This window comes from Micromys minutus (genome assembly GCF_963924665.1).
Source record: "Micromys minutus genome assembly, chromosome: 18".
Taxonomy (NCBI): domain Eukaryota; kingdom Metazoa; phylum Chordata; class Mammalia; order Rodentia; family Muridae; genus Micromys; species Micromys minutus.
This window is the reverse complement of record NC_137953.1, coordinates 33,660,000-33,677,599: the sequence shown is the minus strand read 5'-3', so window position 1 is coordinate 33,677,599 and position 17,600 is coordinate 33,660,000. Positions and strand designations below refer to the sequence as shown.

Below are 17,600 nucleotides of genomic sequence, written 5' to 3'. Positions count from 1 at the left end.
CAACTTCTGTCCTTTACATGCTTAGACACACATGTGCAAATGCACACAGACACACATACACACACACACACACACACATACACTCACACACACACACACACACACACACACACACACCGGCCAAAACAACTTAATTTTTCTGCAATTGTTACCAAGAACCTGACTAATCATCTCTGTAAATACAAATAGGATTAATTTTTATTCTATATCAAGGAAACACTAATGGGAGGGGACAGCTTGGCCAGAGGGAGCAGAGGTAGGTAGAGACTAGAACTTTCTATAAAATCCAAGGTAGCTTAGACATTAGAAAGAAAGTGTCATGGTTTTTAATAAAACAGCAAGAACAGCTCCCAGAGGACAGGAATCCACAACTACATTAGGAATAGAAACCTTCATCCTGTGAACAATTAAAAGACATTGAAGGATTTTAAATAAAGCAATGAAATAATCAATTGTGTGTTTTTGGAAAGATATCTCTGGTTTGCGAAGAAAATATTGGGAATAAAACATAAAAGCAAGGAGACCATTCATAAACATATTTACAAGTACCTACCAACCAGACAGTGTCTTAAGGAGTGGTTATAGTCTCAAGAAGCAGAAATGAATATCCTTGCTCTCTCAGAGTTCTCTCACTGAAATATGAGAAAACAAAGAAACAAAGTGGAATCTAGAGTGTGCCATATGTGAGAATTGTTATAGGAATGGATTATAAGGCAGAAATGGAAGAGCCTAGACACGGAAGGGGGAATGAGAAGTTTCCCCTTTTATGGAGAAGTCGTGGGAATAATCCTTAGGCATACGACCCAGGAGCAAAGGGCTGAAGGAGGGCAGGGTCTGCTATGCAGTAACTTGGGATAGAACAATCTATCAAACGAACCCTGAGTATAAAAGTGCTGAGACCAGAACTTTCTGGCCTTCTGTAGCACCAGCTAGAAGACAGGCTCAATGCATACAGGAGTGAGCAAGGAAAGAAGTGAGAAGGTAGGAAAAGGTGAGCATGGTAGTCCGTGTAAGACATGGGAGCCATTGGAAGGACCGTGACCGTAAGTGAAATAGTAATTCATTGGTGCATTATGGGTGAGGCTCACTATGACCACTGTGTGGAATTAAGAGGGGCAAAGGGCAGACTTGTGCAGAAGAAGACCAGGATAAGAGCACAAGGAGAGTTTAGTGTGGGGCCTGCCACAACCATCCAGGCAAACGGTGTTTCACAGGTGGAAATGGAATAAATAAGAAGTGGTAAGATTCAGGGTCGGCTTTAAAGACCAAGAATATCTCTCAGTGCATGAAATATTGAAAATGGAAGAGCTAGGGTGGTGGCAAGAATAACTGGAAGCTAAAGTGACCATTCACCAAAGTGCATAAGATGCAATGTCCAAGGTGCCAAAGAAACATCCAAGCAGAGTTGAAGGTTGGAAAGCACCAGATCAGGATAGAAGTTTGACTGGATTACAGACTTGAAATCTGATGTGCCTGCAGCTGAAACAATACCTAAGATTGGACATAATGATCGTGGAGGTGGCTGTGGCTCCAGAAAAAAAGGATAATAAAGGATTGAGCCAGTGAAGAACCCAGAAATCACTGAGAAAGCCCTAGAAGTAGATGGTAGAAGCCTAGTGAGGATCTCATGTCCAAAATAAAGGCCAAGATCTGTGCTAAATGACCTTTCAGTGGTCTTCTGGCCCTGGAGACAACAACCTCAGTTCAGTAAGAAGATGGGGAAATGCAGTCTATATGAAATGAAGAAGAGACTAGCCACAGAGAGGGGGCTATCTCCTCTAATAGAATCCATAAAATTCTTAGGATATAGATGGAACTAGAAAATATCATCCTGAGTGAGGTAACCCAGTCACAAAACACACACACACACACACACACACACACACACACACACACACACACACACACGGCATGCACCCACTGATAAGTGGATATTAGCCCAAAAGCTCAGAATACCCAAGAACAATTCACAGACCATATGAAACTCAAGAAGAAGGAAGGCCAAAACATAGATACTTCAGTCCTTCTTAGAAAGAGGAACAAAATACTCATGGGAGGAAATACAGCAACAAAAGGTAAAGCCAGGACTAAAGAAAAGGTCATACAGAGACTGCCCCACCTGGGGATCCATCCCATACACAGCCACCAAACTCAGTCACTATTGCTATTAGGAGTGCTTATTGACACAAGCCTGATATACCTGTCTCCTGAAAGGCTCTCCCAGAGCCATACTGATACAGATGAGGATGCTTGCAGCTAACCATCAGGCTGAGTACAGAGACCCCAATGGAGGAGTTAGAGAAATGAGCTGAAGGGGTTTGCAACCCCATAGAAAGAATAACAATATCAACCAACCAGACACACACCCAGAGCTGGCAGGGACTAAACCACAAACCACTGAATACATATGGAGGGACCCGTGACTCCAGTTGCAAATGTAGCAGAGGATAACATTGTCTGGCAATAAGATAAGTCCTTGGTCCTGTGAAGGCTCATTTCCCCAGTGTTAGGGAATGCCAGGGCATTGAGGTGGGAGATGGTGAGTGGGAGTGGAAGCATCTTCAGAGAAGCAGGGGAAGTGGGGAGGGGAGAGGGGAGAAAAGGGATAACATTTGAAACATAAATAAATAAAATATCCAATAAAAATAAAATAAAAAAGAAAGAAAAATGAGTGAATGTAGACATATTTGGAAGACAAACATCATACATGCTTGGTAAGAATGCCATAGCAAAAAAAAAAATTAAGATGTGATGATAAAAATTCGAAATAGTGATTTATTGAATTATGTTCAGAAAACAAAAATAGGAAATGCAATTAATTCTTGATTATACTCACAAAGCTTCTTTCAACTGCAGAAACATGGTGTTACATTCTAAATGGCATGTGTAATGCTGGAATGCCTAAATATGGAAGGATGGCACTTGAAATCAACACACTCATAAATATATACATGTGTTAAATGAGTGCATGAGAAATGTCTGCAGTGGATACTGCCAAGATTGCCTAGAGTAGTTTGTTCTCTCTAGATACTGAAGTTTTAGGTACCATTTATAAAAATTTACTTTTAATTATGTGGTGAGGAGTCTGGGCATGTGTGGGTCCAATACCTATTGAGTCTAGCAGGGGGCATCAGATTCCCTGAGCTGGAGTAATAGCTAGTTATGAACTAACTGGTGTGGATGCCAGGAAACAAACTCAGGACCTCTGCAAAGGCAGTATATACTCTTAACAGTCTAATTGCCTCTCTTCCTCCTTATTTCTTTTGTTTGTGTACTTTATAGTGTTTGGTTACTGTAGTTTTCTCTTATAATTTAAAACTAGAACATTAGTTCTTTCCTCTGGAAAAAAAGACTGAGAATCAGCAAAGAATCCACTGGTGATGTGTTAATCAAACTCTTGCTAAGGATTGCTGAATACATCTGTAACCTTTGCGATGTCAAAATTATTAAGTGTATGAAACATTTTTAAGTGTAAATTTAAGTGTAAAATAAGGAAAGATATATGGCATTGAAAGATCATAAATAAGAAATAAAAGTGGTACTATAAAGAAAGAAGAGAGGGGGAGGGAGGAAGGAAGGGAGGAGGAGGAGGAGGAAGAGAGAGAGAGAGAGAGAGAGAGAGAGAGAGAGAGAGAGAGAGAATGAGAGATGAGAAGGCAGCATGAACTATCACTGGTAAGGCTCAGGGGAACTAGGACATCTGTCTTGTCCTTAAATTGCATTTTCTTAATCCTGAACCCTGAATACAATTCATTACTTTGTCTCTTTGGTCTCAGTGGGGCCTCTCAAAATCCCATGCAACTTATCTTTTGCAAATTATGTTTATGTTTAATATTGAAGGCTCAAGATTCCTTCATATGCCAAATGACACACTTTACTGCTAGAGTGAGACAATCTCTGCTCAGGATTTATTTTTTATTTCATGTAGCACTTTGTGAGCTTGCAGGAATCTCCATAGTACTATGTGATATTTGTCCTCATTCTTCATTTCCAGGCACCATCCCTACTGAGAACATTTATACCATCCACTGCTTCAACTTGATAATAATGGTGCCTGAAGTTTGTCACTGGCAAGTTATGAGCATGTATGAGCCTAGTGATAATAACCTAGGCCTCCGGGTGATGGGTCCAGATTCAAGGCTGGAATGGTACCTGTGGGCATGGAGGGCACAGGGTCTATGTGATGATTGAACTGCAGCAATGGTTGAAGTGACACTGAAATAAACCTTCAGATAAAAAAATACACTGGGACTCTTTTCTTTTGCTCCCAAAGGAAACTTGCAGATCCGATATAACCTGGGAGGAACCAGAGAGCCATTCAACATTGATGTAGACCACAGGAACATGGCCAATGGACAGCCTCACAGTGTCAACATCACCCGGCATGAGAAGACCATAATTCTCAAGGTATTGATATATATGCATACACGTTGCATTACAAAGTTAACATAATGTTATAGTCTCTCTACATAATAATGCTTAACCATTGGTTTGGGGGATAGGTTTCTTCTGGTTTTGTTTATAAAACTGTAGATCAACCTAGGACCTTGCACATGCTAAGTCAAGCTGTCTAGCACTATGATGCATCCCCAGCCATCTACTTAGTTTTTAATTTGTGGCAGAATACCATTAAGGTCCCCGGGCTAAGGGATAAAAAGATGGCTCCGTGATTAAGAGCACTTGTTCCTCTGGCAGGAAACCTGTCCAGTTTCCAGCACTGACATTGGGTTTAGAATTACCTGTAACTCTAACTCCTTGGGTTCTAATGTCCTCTTCTGGCATCTGTGAGCATCCATACACAAGTGCTTTACACACACACACACACACACACACACACACACACACACATTTAAAATAAATAGATAAAGTTTCCCTGGCTAGCCCTGAGCTTCTGATTTTCTTACTTCAGCCTCCCAAGTAGCTACAGGTCAAGCCATGATTTTTTCAGGACTTAGGACAGATGAAATAGGTAACTAATATTATACTTTCCACTTTAACTGCTTAACTAATAAAGTATAAAGATATACATAGCTATCACTTAGTATTTATGAGGAATTTGTTCCAGAACCCCATATGGATACCTACATCTAAAGATGTTCAAGTCCATTATAGGAAATGACATAGAATTCATAAGCACCTCTACACCTCTACCTGTATACTTACAGTTATGCCTGTATTCCTTACCTGTCTCATACAACATAAGTTCTGTGCAAACAGTTGCTATGCTATACAAAAGAATAAAACCAGAAAAATGTCGTGTTCATGCTCAAGACAGATACAATGTTATTTTCAAATATTTCTGATCTAATGTTGATTGAACCCAAAGCTGCAGATCTACAGATAAAGACAGTTAACTCCAGTTCCTGCAGGAAAAGCAATGGCAGTTATAGTAAAGAAATCCTTTAAGGAGAAGGAGAATAAATATTTGTTCTATAATCTTCATGACCTCTCTTCTCTTATTGTGGCTATCTTTAGAGCATCTCTCAAACCACTTTCTCATCCATCCCATCATTTTTCTGGGCTACAATCTAAAGCGGTGGTTTTCAATCTTCCTAATGCTGTGACCCTTTAATGCAGTACCTCATGTTGTGGTGACCCTCAACCATAAAATTATATTCACTGCTATTTTATTACATTTGATAATATTTTTCATAATTTTGATAATGTTACAGATCATAGTATATATCTTTTCTGGGTTCATGTCACACGGGTTGAGAATCACTTGTCTAAAGTATCTGAAGTTTGCCATCTTTCCCTGGAAAAGATATTTTGGTCTCTCCAACCTACATTTTTCATGACTCCAGTACTGTTAGATTACAATATTGGGATTTTTTTTTCTTCTATAAAGGTATTTTCTTTAAAATCCTAAAATTTTACTCATTCCTTCAAAATCTAAGGCTCTGATAGTTTTTCAGAAAACAATCAGGTGGTTTTATTTTTATCCTCAAGTTTTATTGCAGGCTCATTTACTGCTCCCTCCCTCAGCACTGACTTTTACCATGAAAACAGCCACCTTGGAGACACCATGAATAAAACATGACACAAGGAGGTCTCCCTGGGAACCAAGCCTGAAGATCAAGAAGGAGAGCTGTCACTGCGGTTCTAGAGAGGGCGCTCCATACAGATACCTGTCAGGACAAAGGGCAGGAGGAGGCTGCAGTGTCTGGAAGCAGAGTGGGAAGTAGGGTGGTGCCTGATGGGGCTGCAGCAGCTCCCCCACCTTTCCGGATTCTGCCGGATGCTGGGAAAGTGTGGCTGCAAAGAAAAAGCAGAAACCCTGTCTCCTTTGAGAATTGACAGGTGTCAGATTCATAACTTGACGAGGAGAATGCATGTGGCCTTAGCAGTAAATGCTAGAGGGCATTTTAAAAAGCGATCCTCCCTAGGAAAACTGACAGCATCTGTTCCAGCCTGTTAGGCCATCTATCAGACGTGGCATGTGTAGTGTTAGCTCACAGTGACCGACAGAATCCTTGGGCCTTACACAGTCCCTGGCACACCTTACATATTACAAATAGTGGAGCAGATCCAGCCTATCTTTAGCCAGGACCTAAGTTTTTTCAGAAAAAAAGAGAGGGATGGTGAGATTGGCTCAAAGGGTAAATCACTTGTCACCAACCTTGAGTACCTGAGTTCAATACCCAATTCCAAGGTGGAAGGAAGTAACCTACCCTTGAGAGTTGTCCTATGACACTCACGAGGACATGTGCGCACGCACATACACACACAGTAATAATAATAATAATAATAATAATAATAATAATAATAATAATAATAATAATAATAATGTTGATAAAGAAGCAGAAGCAGAAAAGAGGAAGAATTTTTATTAATCATTTTATTTATTTACATTTCAAATGATATCCCCTTACCCCTCCATAAGCCTTCCCATACCATTCCCCCCTCTTTCCACTCCCCTTTGCCTCTATGAGGGTGATCCTCCACCTATTCACCCACTCCCACCTTACCCTTCTAGCATCCCCCTACGCTGGGGCATCAAGCCTCCCTTCCCCTCCCATTAATGTCAAAAAAATTACATCCCCTGCTACATATATATCTGGAGTCCTGGATCCCTCCATAATATATTATTTGTTTGGTGTTTTAGTCCCTGGGAGCTTTGGGTGGTTCAGTTACTTGATTTTGTTCTTCTAATGGGGTTTTAATCCCTTCAGCTCCTTCAGACCTTCCCCTAGCTCTTCCATTGTAGTCTAGGGGCTCAGACCAATGATTGGCTGTGAGTATCTGCATCTGTATGGGTCAGATACTGGTAGAACTTCTCAGAGAACAGCCATATCCAACTCACATGCTCCACTATGTTTATATTACTTGTAATAGCCAGATGCTGGAAACAACCCAGATGTCCCTCAACAGGAGAATGGATACAGAAAATGTGGTACATTTACACAATGGAGTACTACTCAGCAACTAAAAAAAACTTCATGAAATTTGCAGGCAAATGGATAGAACTAGAAAATATCATCCCGAGTGAGGTAACCCAGACACAAAAGAACACACATGGTATGTACTCACTGATAAGTAAGTTTTAGTCCAAAAGCTCAGAATAGTCACAATAAAACCCACAAACTATATGCAGCTTCAGAAAAAGAAAAGCCAATGTATAGATGCTTCAATCCTACATAGAGCAGGGAACAAAATAATCACAGGGTTAGAGAGTGAGGAACCTGGGGGTGGAGAGAGGAAGGAAAAAGAGGAAACCAGAAACAGGTATTAGAAGAGACAGGAGAGACGTTCAGAGAATCAGGAAATTGAATAGAAATATGTAGTAGCAGGGGATGGGAAACTGGCGGTAGCCTCTAGAAAGTCCCAGACTCCAGGGAAGCAAGAGCCTCCCAGGAGCCAATGGCAATGAGTTTAGCCTAATAACCAAACAAAGGGGAGATAGAACTGTAGAGATCACCTTCAGTAGATAGGCCCAGGCCCCCAGTTAAGGGATGGGGTCACCCATGCATCTTAAAATTTTTAACCCAGAAATGTTTGTTTCCAAAGGAAAGACAGGGACAAAAATGGAACATAAACTGAAGGAAAGGCTGCCCCACCTGGGATCCATCCCATCTGCAGACACCAAACCCTCATAGGATTGTTGATGCCAAGAAGCACTTGCTGACAAGAATTTTTAAAGCAAAGAAATAGATAGTTTGTGCTGTTTTATGAACAGTGTGTTCCTTGGCACCTGGTTAAACTTCTGCTCACTTTTTATATATATTTTCTTTTTTATCTGAATATAGTTTTCCACTCCCTCCATTTTTCCCAGTTGTTTCCCACCTCCTCTCATCTGGATCGACTCCCTTTCTGTCTCTCACTAGAAAAAGAAAGGCTTCTAGGAGATGACAAAGTATAACAAAATAAACTCTAATGAAACAAAATAAAAGCCATCATATTAAAGTTACACAAGACAAGCCAACAGGAAAACAAAAGACCCCCTAGAGAATACACAAGAACTGGAGACCTACTTGTTTACACATTCAGGAGTCCCATAAAATTACTAAACTGAAAGCTATATAGGATGCATGCCAAGGACCTGGCGATATCCTCTTCAATGTTTTTCTTCAAAAACTTGAAGTTTTTATTATGTTGGTATTTCATTTTATTAGTTAGAGTTACCCTAAGATACTGTATATTATTTGAGGCTATTGTGAAAGGTGTTATTTCTCTGATTTTTTTCTCAGTCTGTTTGTCATTAGTATGTAGAAGGGTTACTGGTTTCTGTTAGTTAATTTTGTATTTAGCTACTTTTGCTGAAAATGTTTCTCAGCTGTAGAAGCTTCCCAGTCAAATTTTTAGGATCATTTATGTATACTATTATATCATCTGCAACTAAAGATATTTTGACTTCTACCTTCTCAATTTGTATACCTTTGATCTTTTTTACTTCTCTAGCTAAGATTTCAAATACTGTATTGAATAGGTATGAAGTGGGAAAGCTTGTCTTATTCCTGATTTTAGTGAAATTGCTTTGAGTTTATCCCCATTAATTTGATGTTGGCTATAGACTTGCTGTGATATGCCTTTATTATTTTTATGCATTCCCATTGTCTTTCTAGTCTCTCCATGAATTTTTTCATAAAAGAGTATTGAATTATTGTCAAAGGCCTTTTCTGAAGCTCATGGAATGAACATATGTGTATGTATGGTTTGTTTTTGGTTTTTTTTTTTTTTTTTTTTAGTTTATTTATGTGGTATATTACATTTCTTGATTTCCCAAATTAAACCACCCCTGCATCTCTGGGATAAAACCTACTTGATTGTAGCAAATGTTCTCTTTAACGTATTATTGGATTCAGTTTGTAAGGTTTTCTTTTTTCATATATGTTCATAAGGGAAATTGGTCTGTAATTTTCCTTCTTTCTTGCATGTTTATGTGGTTTGAGTAGCAGGGTAACTGTAGCCTCAGAGAACAAACTGGACAATGTTTCTTCTGTTTCTTTTCTGTGGAATAATTTGAGGAATGTTGGCATTAATTCTTCTTTGAAAGCCTGGTGGAATTCTAGACTAAAACTATCTGGACCTGGGCATTTTTTTTTTAAAGAAAATTACCCATTTCTTTCAGATTTTCCAGATTAAGAGAGTGCAGGTTTTTAAAATACTTCCTTATGATTCCCTGGTTTTCCTCAGTGTCTGTTGTTGTGTCCCTCTTTTCGTCTCTAATTTTGTTAATATGGATATTCTCTCTCCACCTTGTAGTTCATTTGAAAAAGTCTATCAATCGTATTGATTTTCCCAAAGAACCAATTCCCTATTTCATTGATCTTTTGTATTGTTTCAATTTTGTAGATTTTATCCCTTAGTTTGATTCTTTCTTGCCATCTATCTACTCCTCTTGGTGTGAGTTTTGTTCTAAAGCTTTCCGGTGTGGTTTTAAGTTGCTAGTATGAGAGCTCTTTTTATTTTATTTTTCTTTTCTATATTGGCACTCAGTGCTATGAACTTGCTTCTTAGCACCACTTTAATTCTGTCCCATAAGTTTGGTATACTGCATATACTTTTTCACTGAATTATAAAAAGTCTTTAATTTCATTTCTGTCTTGACCCATATTTTTATTAAGTAGAGAGTGGTTTGGCTTCCATGAGTTTGTAAGGTTCCTGTTGCTTCTCTTACTGTTGATATACAACTTTAATCCAGGTTAGTCTGATAAGATTCAGGGAGTTATTTCAATGTCCTTGTATGTTTCAAACTTGCTTTGTGCCTGAATATATGATCAATTATGGAGGAAGTTCTACAAGGTGCAGAAAAGATATATTCTTTTTTATTTGGTTTAAATGTTCTATAAATATGTTAGATCTATTTGGCTTATGATGTTATCTGTTATCTCAAATATTTTTCTGTTTAGTTTTTCACTGAATCACCTATTGCTGAGAATACAGTATTGAAGTCTCCTATCAGTGTGTGAGGATCAGTATGTGATTTAAACTGTGTAGTAATGTTTCTTTACTAACTTGGTTGCCCTTTTCTTTAGGGAATAGATGTTAAGAATTGAGGTATATGTGTGGGGGGGGGGGTATGTGTGTGTGTGTTTCTTTCCTTTGATTTTGGTAGTCTTGTATTATTTATCACCTGTGTTTTTGTGGGTGTAGTTGAACTCCTTAGGTTGGGATTTGCCTTCTAGTCTCTGTAGGGCTGGTTTGTAGACAAATATTGCTTAAATTTGGTTTTATCATAGAATATCTTACTTTCTTCATCTATGGCCATTGGGAGTTTTGCTAGGTTTAAAAGTCTTGCCTGGCATCTGTTAGATAACAGATGTTACAGACTGTAAGAGATAACAGGACCTTCTGGCTTTCAGAGTATCTATTGATATGTCATGTGTAATTCTAATAGTTCCACCATTATATGTTACATGGTCTTTCTCCCTTGCAGCTATTGATTTCTTTCATTGTTCTGTATGTTTAGTGTTTTGGTTATTATGTGGTGAGGGGAATTTTTATGATCCAATCTATTAGTATTCTATATGCTTCTTGTATCTTTCTAGGCATTTCCTTCTTTAGGTTAGGAAATAGTTCGTCTATTATTCTGTTGAAAGAATTTCTGGGCCTTTGAGCTGAGATCCCTCTTCTTTTTACTATTCCTAATATTTTTGTTTGGTCTTCTCATAGTCTCGTTGATTTCTTAGACGTTTTCTGTCAGGAGATTTTTTTAGATTTAATATTTTCTTTGACTGATGTATCCATTTCTTCTGTACTTTTGATGCCTGAGATTCTTTCTTCCATCTCTTGTATTCTGTGGTTCCTGCTCAAATTCTTAAATTTTTAATTTCCAGAATTCCCTTAGTTTGGGTTTTCTTCATCACTTCCATTTCCATTTTCAAGTCTTGAACAGTTTAATTCATTTTCTTCCACTATTTGCTTATGTTTTCCTGGATTTCTTTAAAAAGATTTTTTGTATCTTCTTTAATGAACTATCATATTCATGCAGGAGGTTTTAAGGTTTTTTTTTCTTGTGCTTTATCTATGTTGGGATATTTGGGGACTGCTGTAGTAGGTTAGCTGGACTCTAGTGAAGAAAAGGAGGCTGTCTGTTGGACTATAATTTTAGATCGGCATCTAGGCATCTAGAATTAGGACAATTATAGGTCTAGGTGCTGGTTTCTGGTTTTGTCTTTGCTTGGCGTGTGTTTTGTTCCTTGGTTTCAGTTTCCTCTATGGATGAGTATGATGGCTGTGTGTTGACTGGTAGAAAATTTTCTTTGGATCTGTTAGTTGTAACCATTGGGGGAAACCAAGTAAATGTGTTTCTGGGTCTTGAGAGCTGACATCACTTAAGGGACAGAGAAACAATGAGTGTTGCCATTTCAAAGCCATGACTGTTTATGTAGAAATACTCAAAACTCAAAACAGATATTAGAAATGAACAAAATAATGATTGAATGGTTGGAAATGTTGGATGTTTAAAAACACATACAAAGAAGTCTCCTATGATTTGGGCACTCAAGGCCTTAGCTGGCATACAACTTATAATAAAACAGGCATTCTTTGATCTAGCCAAAGTGCCTGTTCGTTTTTCCTTAGTGAACTGCATACATCTCAAAGCTTTATTCCTGACATGAACCAACTAACCACATGATTTGCATAAAAAAGTAGAAATGCTTTAATATGTAGGTAGATAGCCCAGAAACATTGTAAATGCATTTGAGGTGTGAGAAAACAGTTAGATGTGTGCCCTATCTAAATGTATTCTCCTTAGATCATTGAAATGAGAAACTTAAAAACATATTTATAAGGTAATTTCTGGCTTTCTGGAGTCTGACTGGTTTAGATACTTGAATAAATCTGAAAAGAAAGGCACACAAGGGTTCTACTGACCCAGAAAGGAACTGGGAATGCCTGTAGTCTTCTGTGTTGCTTTCCTTCCAGATGAAAGGTTGGACTTTAATATGAGAGAGGGGGCTTGGGGAAATGTATGGTGGAATGATGGTTATGGGAAAGAATAGAACATTATACCATGGGATGTAAGCTGATTTAAAGGCTCAAGGTAGCTATCCCCCTGCCACTGCACCACCCACATGGCAAACATGATGTTGTAACATCTGATTTCTTACTCCTTGTGATAACAAAAATCTAGGGGTAGAGGTAGAAGTGCTGAAATGAAATACAAACACAGGAATACAAACACTGTTCCACTGCATAAATATTATAACACTGAGTATCTAGCCCAACCAAAGACTTCCATTAAATAGTTCCTAAGAATTTATTTTATAATATTTAAAATTAAAATTAAATCACATTGTTTTTACACTCCTTCTAAATCTCTTACCATTTCCTTTTCCCATACCCTCTTGATCCTTATCTATTCAAAATGCATAAATGTATGCCTACAATTTGCTGAGTCTGTTTAACGATGCTTACATATGTGTATTTTCAGGTCTGAACACTAGGTGTTGGAAAGCTAGTTAGGGGTTTAACTGTGAGGACAACTAATTCTCTCTCTTAGAAGTTCTTAGTAGCTTACAACCCTTTGTCTAAGTCCTCTTTAGGTTTCCCACACCCACACTACCAAGTCTGATGGTATTGTCCTTGTGTAGGACTCCTTTAAGCCATATTATTGCGATTTCATGGGTGCAGCTTCTATGTCATTTCTAGGAGACACTCACCCTGTGGTTATTAGGATATGGAGAATATAGTCAGAAATTGACAGTACTATAGCAAAGTGTCAGTAGTAGTTTCTGTCATAATATTCATGACCTCAGTAGCCATGGGTAATTGGCTAGGGTTCCAGTAAAAGACAGGATATCCCTCATGTTGAGGAAGCCATAATTTAAATCCAATGAAATAAACCATATATCACCAGTAAGTACTACTGTTGCCCCCTGTGGGACACCCTATCATGTTGATCACTTGGTGGTTAATAGGCATCACAATTGATTTCTTTCCTCCCTTGGCAGCTTCTATAAAACCTGCCAGGATTATGAAAGTTAGTCCTCATGGAAGAGGTTTTAGTGTCACATCTAGCCCAAATTCTCTGAGTCCTATGTCCCAAATGCTTAGTATTTTCAGCAATAGAGCCTTGCCTTCAATTCCTGGGAAGTAACTAACCTATATTTTTTAAGTATATCTTGGGCTTTCATGATCAGCTACTCAAAAGTTTTCTCATGCCAGAGTCCTTGTGTGTGATCCCTGGCTCCTGAAGTTGAGAATATGTTTAGCCAGAGCTACTTTAGTTAGGTTATAGCCCATGCTAAAAATGCCACTTTTGTAGTGGTAGGACCTTCATGTGCATACACTAAGGCTCACTGGTGGAGTTTCTCACCATTTTCCATCCCCAAATCAATCCATCAATAGGCAGAAAACAATATGGAAAAAATCCAACAAAGAATGTAATAAGAGCTTTGGGTGAGATGACCCAAATGTATTTAGGAATCATTCCCCTGAAAAGTCTGTTCTGTTTCTTACTCAGTGATATTAACTTATATTGCCCTTTCCTCTGAATGCTGGCCCAAATACACTGCATTCAGATTCTACAAGTCCCTGTCGAGGAATGGAAGCAGCTAGGTAGCTGCAGCTCAGACCTCCTTAAGATGTTACCTGAAGTCTATGGAAAAGCCGGAAAAATAAGTGATCATTGACCTTTCTTTTCATGCTGTCCGATGGACTCTCATATCTCTGAAGGGAAAGGACACAGGGGGAATGAAATTAATCAGACCTAGCTAGGAAGGAAAAGCCCTGTGACTATGGATACTCAACTATGAGGAAGGATATTTACCAGTCCATGAAAAGCCACAGGATGATGTCCACTGAAACCCCACACAAAGACCCTGAGGCACTATAAACAATGTATATTGACAAGACAATGGGAATGGGATCCAGAGATGTATGTAGCTGGATAATAAACATACCAGAAAAGTCTGTTACCTAAACTTCCCAAGATCATCAGAAGCAAGCCCAGACTTGCAAGACATTGACTTCTAATTCATGTATTTGAAGGAACTTAGCACATTTTACTGTTTTCTAGGCAAGGGCTCTTGCTTACTTGGTCCCTTTCTTTAGTTTTCCCTGGGAGACTCCAACTAAAGTCATAGATACAAACCATGGACAGAGTACACTGATCTTCAGGATGAAGTGTGAGCCTTCAGATCTGTGCCGTACATATAGGATCAGCAGGTGAGAAAGATGTGCTCGTCCAGCTGCCCACACTTGCTGTTTGTAGCCATCACAACCTGTTCTAAGAAGTTCAGCTGGGGTTTGAAAACCATCATTTAGAAACAGGGAAAGACAGGGTAGCAGATGAACGTTATATTTATTGAAAACTATACACACAGTGCTAGGGCATGAAATGCCACGAGAGAATAATGTAAAACTACAAGGCCTTGATGTTGTCCTAGCTCCATGAAGTGAGGGTTGTCCAAGATCATAAAATGAGAGGGTGTGGCCCACACACCCTTGAATATAAACTGGACCTTTGGTACTCTGTAGTTAGGGAGCTGCCAGGATCCCACTGATGTCACTTAATGGCCTTTGCCATTATTGTACTCAACAGATTAACACCCTTAGTGGTTAAGCTGTGTTCAACCTTCCTGGAGTAATGGGTGTGGCCTAGAAATAATCATAGTATCAACTGAAATTAAGAAATTCATACCACTTCATGGTATACTAACCACAATGTTGTTTCACTTTAACATGGCCTGGCCACATTTCTTTATTTGGGCCAAGGCATCTTTGAGTAAGCGTTAATCCAAGATAATTTCGATATTATATTTGGGCCCAAACTTTAACAGAATCAGGGTGTTGTGTTGTCAGATTTTCTTTGTATGTAGCCTTTCTGTTTTCAGAGTCAGGGCTTGAGTTGGCAATACTTTTAGTTGGTTTGACCCAGGCCTCTTTATTTGAAGAACTGGCTACATCTATAGCTCCTTCTTGCTTAGGGCCCAGGCTTCTTGGAGGCCAGGGAAGGGTTTAGTTCCCCATTTCTTCTACTTTGACCTGAGCCTCTTGAGGATTAGGGATAGGCCCAGGATCATCTATTCTTGTTTTGGCTCAGGCCCACATCTCTTCTCATTTTGGCTCAGGTCTCTTCAGGATTAGAGTTAGGCCCAGGCCCACATAACTTCTTGTTTGGGGCCTAGGCCTCTTCAGAGTCAGGAATAGGCCCAGGCCCACATTTTTTCTTTTTTGGACCCAGGCTTCTACAGGATCAAGGATAGACCCAGACCCACATAACTTCATGTTTGGGGCCAGGTTTCTTCAGGGTAAGAGATAGGCCCAGGAACACATCACATCTTCTTTTGGGCCCAGGCCCACAACTCTCGATGTTTTGGCCCAGGCCTCTTCAGGGTCAGGTATAGGCCCAGCTCCACATTTCTTTTTATTGGAACCTAAGCCTCTTCAAGAATTAGGCATAGGCCCAGGTGCACATTACTTCTTGTTTTGGGCCCAGGCCTCTTAATGGTCAAGGATAGGCCCAGGCCCACATTTCTTTTACTTGGGCCCAGGCTTCTTCAGGGTTATAAATCGGCCCAGGCCCACATCTCTTGTTTTGGCTCAGGCCTCTTCAAGGTCAGGAATAGGCCCAGGCCCACATCACGTCTTGGTTTAGACACAGGCCTCTTCAGAGTCAGGGATAGGCCAAGGCTCACATTTCTTTTTCTTTGGGCCCAAACTTCATCAATTTCAGAGATAGGCCCAGGCAAATAACTCTTCTTGTTTTGGCCAAGGCCTCTTCAGGGTCAGATATAGGTCCAGGCCCACATCACTTCTTGTTTTGGGCCCAGGCCTCTTCAGGGTCAAGGATTGGCCCAGACCCACATTTCTTTTTTGGGGGGGACCCAAACATCTACAGGATCAGAAATGGGCCCAAGCCCACATTTCTTTTTCTTTGGGCCCAGGCTTATTCAATGTCAGAGATAGGCCCAGACCCATAACTTTTCTTGTTTTGGGCCCAGGCCTCTTCAGGATCAGGGATTGGCCCAGGTCCACACTTTTTCTTCTTAGGTCCCAGTTCTTTTCAGGATCAATGACAGGCCCAGGCCCACATTTCTTCTTCTTTGGGCCCAGGCCTCTTCAGGATCAGAGATTGGCCCAGGCCCAATTTGCTTCTTCTTTGGGCCCAGGACTCTTCAGGATCAGGGATAGGCCCAGGGCCACATCTCTTGTTTTGGCTGAGGCCTCTTCAAGGTCAGGGATAGGCCCAGGCCCACATCACATCTTGGTTTAGACACAAGCCTCTTCAGAGTCAGGGATAGGCCAAGGCTCACATTTCTTTTTCTTTGGGCCCAGGCCTCTTCATGGTCAGGGATAGGCCGAGGCCCACATTTCTTCTTCTTGGGCCCAGGCCTCTTCAGGTTCAGGGATAGGCCCAGGCCCACATTTCTTCCTCTTTGGGCCCAGGCCTCTTCAGGGTCAGGGATAGGCCCAGGCCCACATTTCTTCTTTGGGCCCAGGCCTCTTCAAGGTCAGGGATAGGCCCAGGCCGACATCACATCTTGGTTAGGACACAAGGCTCTTCAGAGTCAGGGATAGGACAAGGCTCACATTTCTTTTTCTTTGGGCCCAGGCCTCTTCATGGTCAGAAATAGGCCCAGGCCCACATTTCTTCTTCTTGGGCCCAGGCCTCTTCAGGTTCAGGGATAGGCCCAGGCCCACATTTCTTCTTCTTGGGCCCAGGCCTCTTCAGGGTCAGGGATAAGCCCAGGCCCACATTTCTTCTTTGGGCCCAGGCCTCTTCAAGGTCAGGGATAGGCCCAGGCCCACATTTCTTCCTCTTTGGGCCCAGGCCTCTTCAGGGTCAGGGATAGGCCCAGGCCCACATTTCTTCTTCTTGGGCCCAGGCCTCTTCATGGTCAGGGATAGGCCCAGGACCACATTTCTTCTTTGGGCCCAGGCCTCTTCAAGGTCAGGGATAGGCCCAGGCCCACATTTCTTCCTCTTTGGGCCCAGGCCTCTTCAGGGTCAGGGATAGGCCCAGGCCCACATTTCTTCTTCTTGGGCCCAGGCCTCTTCATGGTCAGGGATAGGCCCAGGCCCACATTTCTTCCTCTTTGGGCCCAGGCCTCTTCAGGGTCAGGGATAGGCCCAGGCCCACATTTCTTCCTCTTTGGGCCCAGGCCTCTTCAGGGTCAGGGATAGGCCCAGGCCCACATTTCTTCCTCTTT

The 17,600-nt window shown here is 40.7% G+C and overlaps 1 protein-coding gene across 1 annotated transcript in view; it reads left to right on the top strand.

Moving 5' to 3' along the window:
* CNTNAP2 (contactin associated protein 2) overlaps positions 1-17,600 on the top strand; it is a gene marked incomplete at its 3' end in the record, with an annotated part of 2,047,702 nt that overhangs the window by 1,895,064 nt on the left and 135,038 nt on the right. The window contains exon 20 of the mRNA XM_080931878.1: positions 4,274-4,407. Coding sequence (XP_080788004.1) covers positions 4,274-4,407 — 134 coding nt within the window. The remainder of the gene's footprint in view (positions 1-4,273; positions 4,408-17,600) is intronic.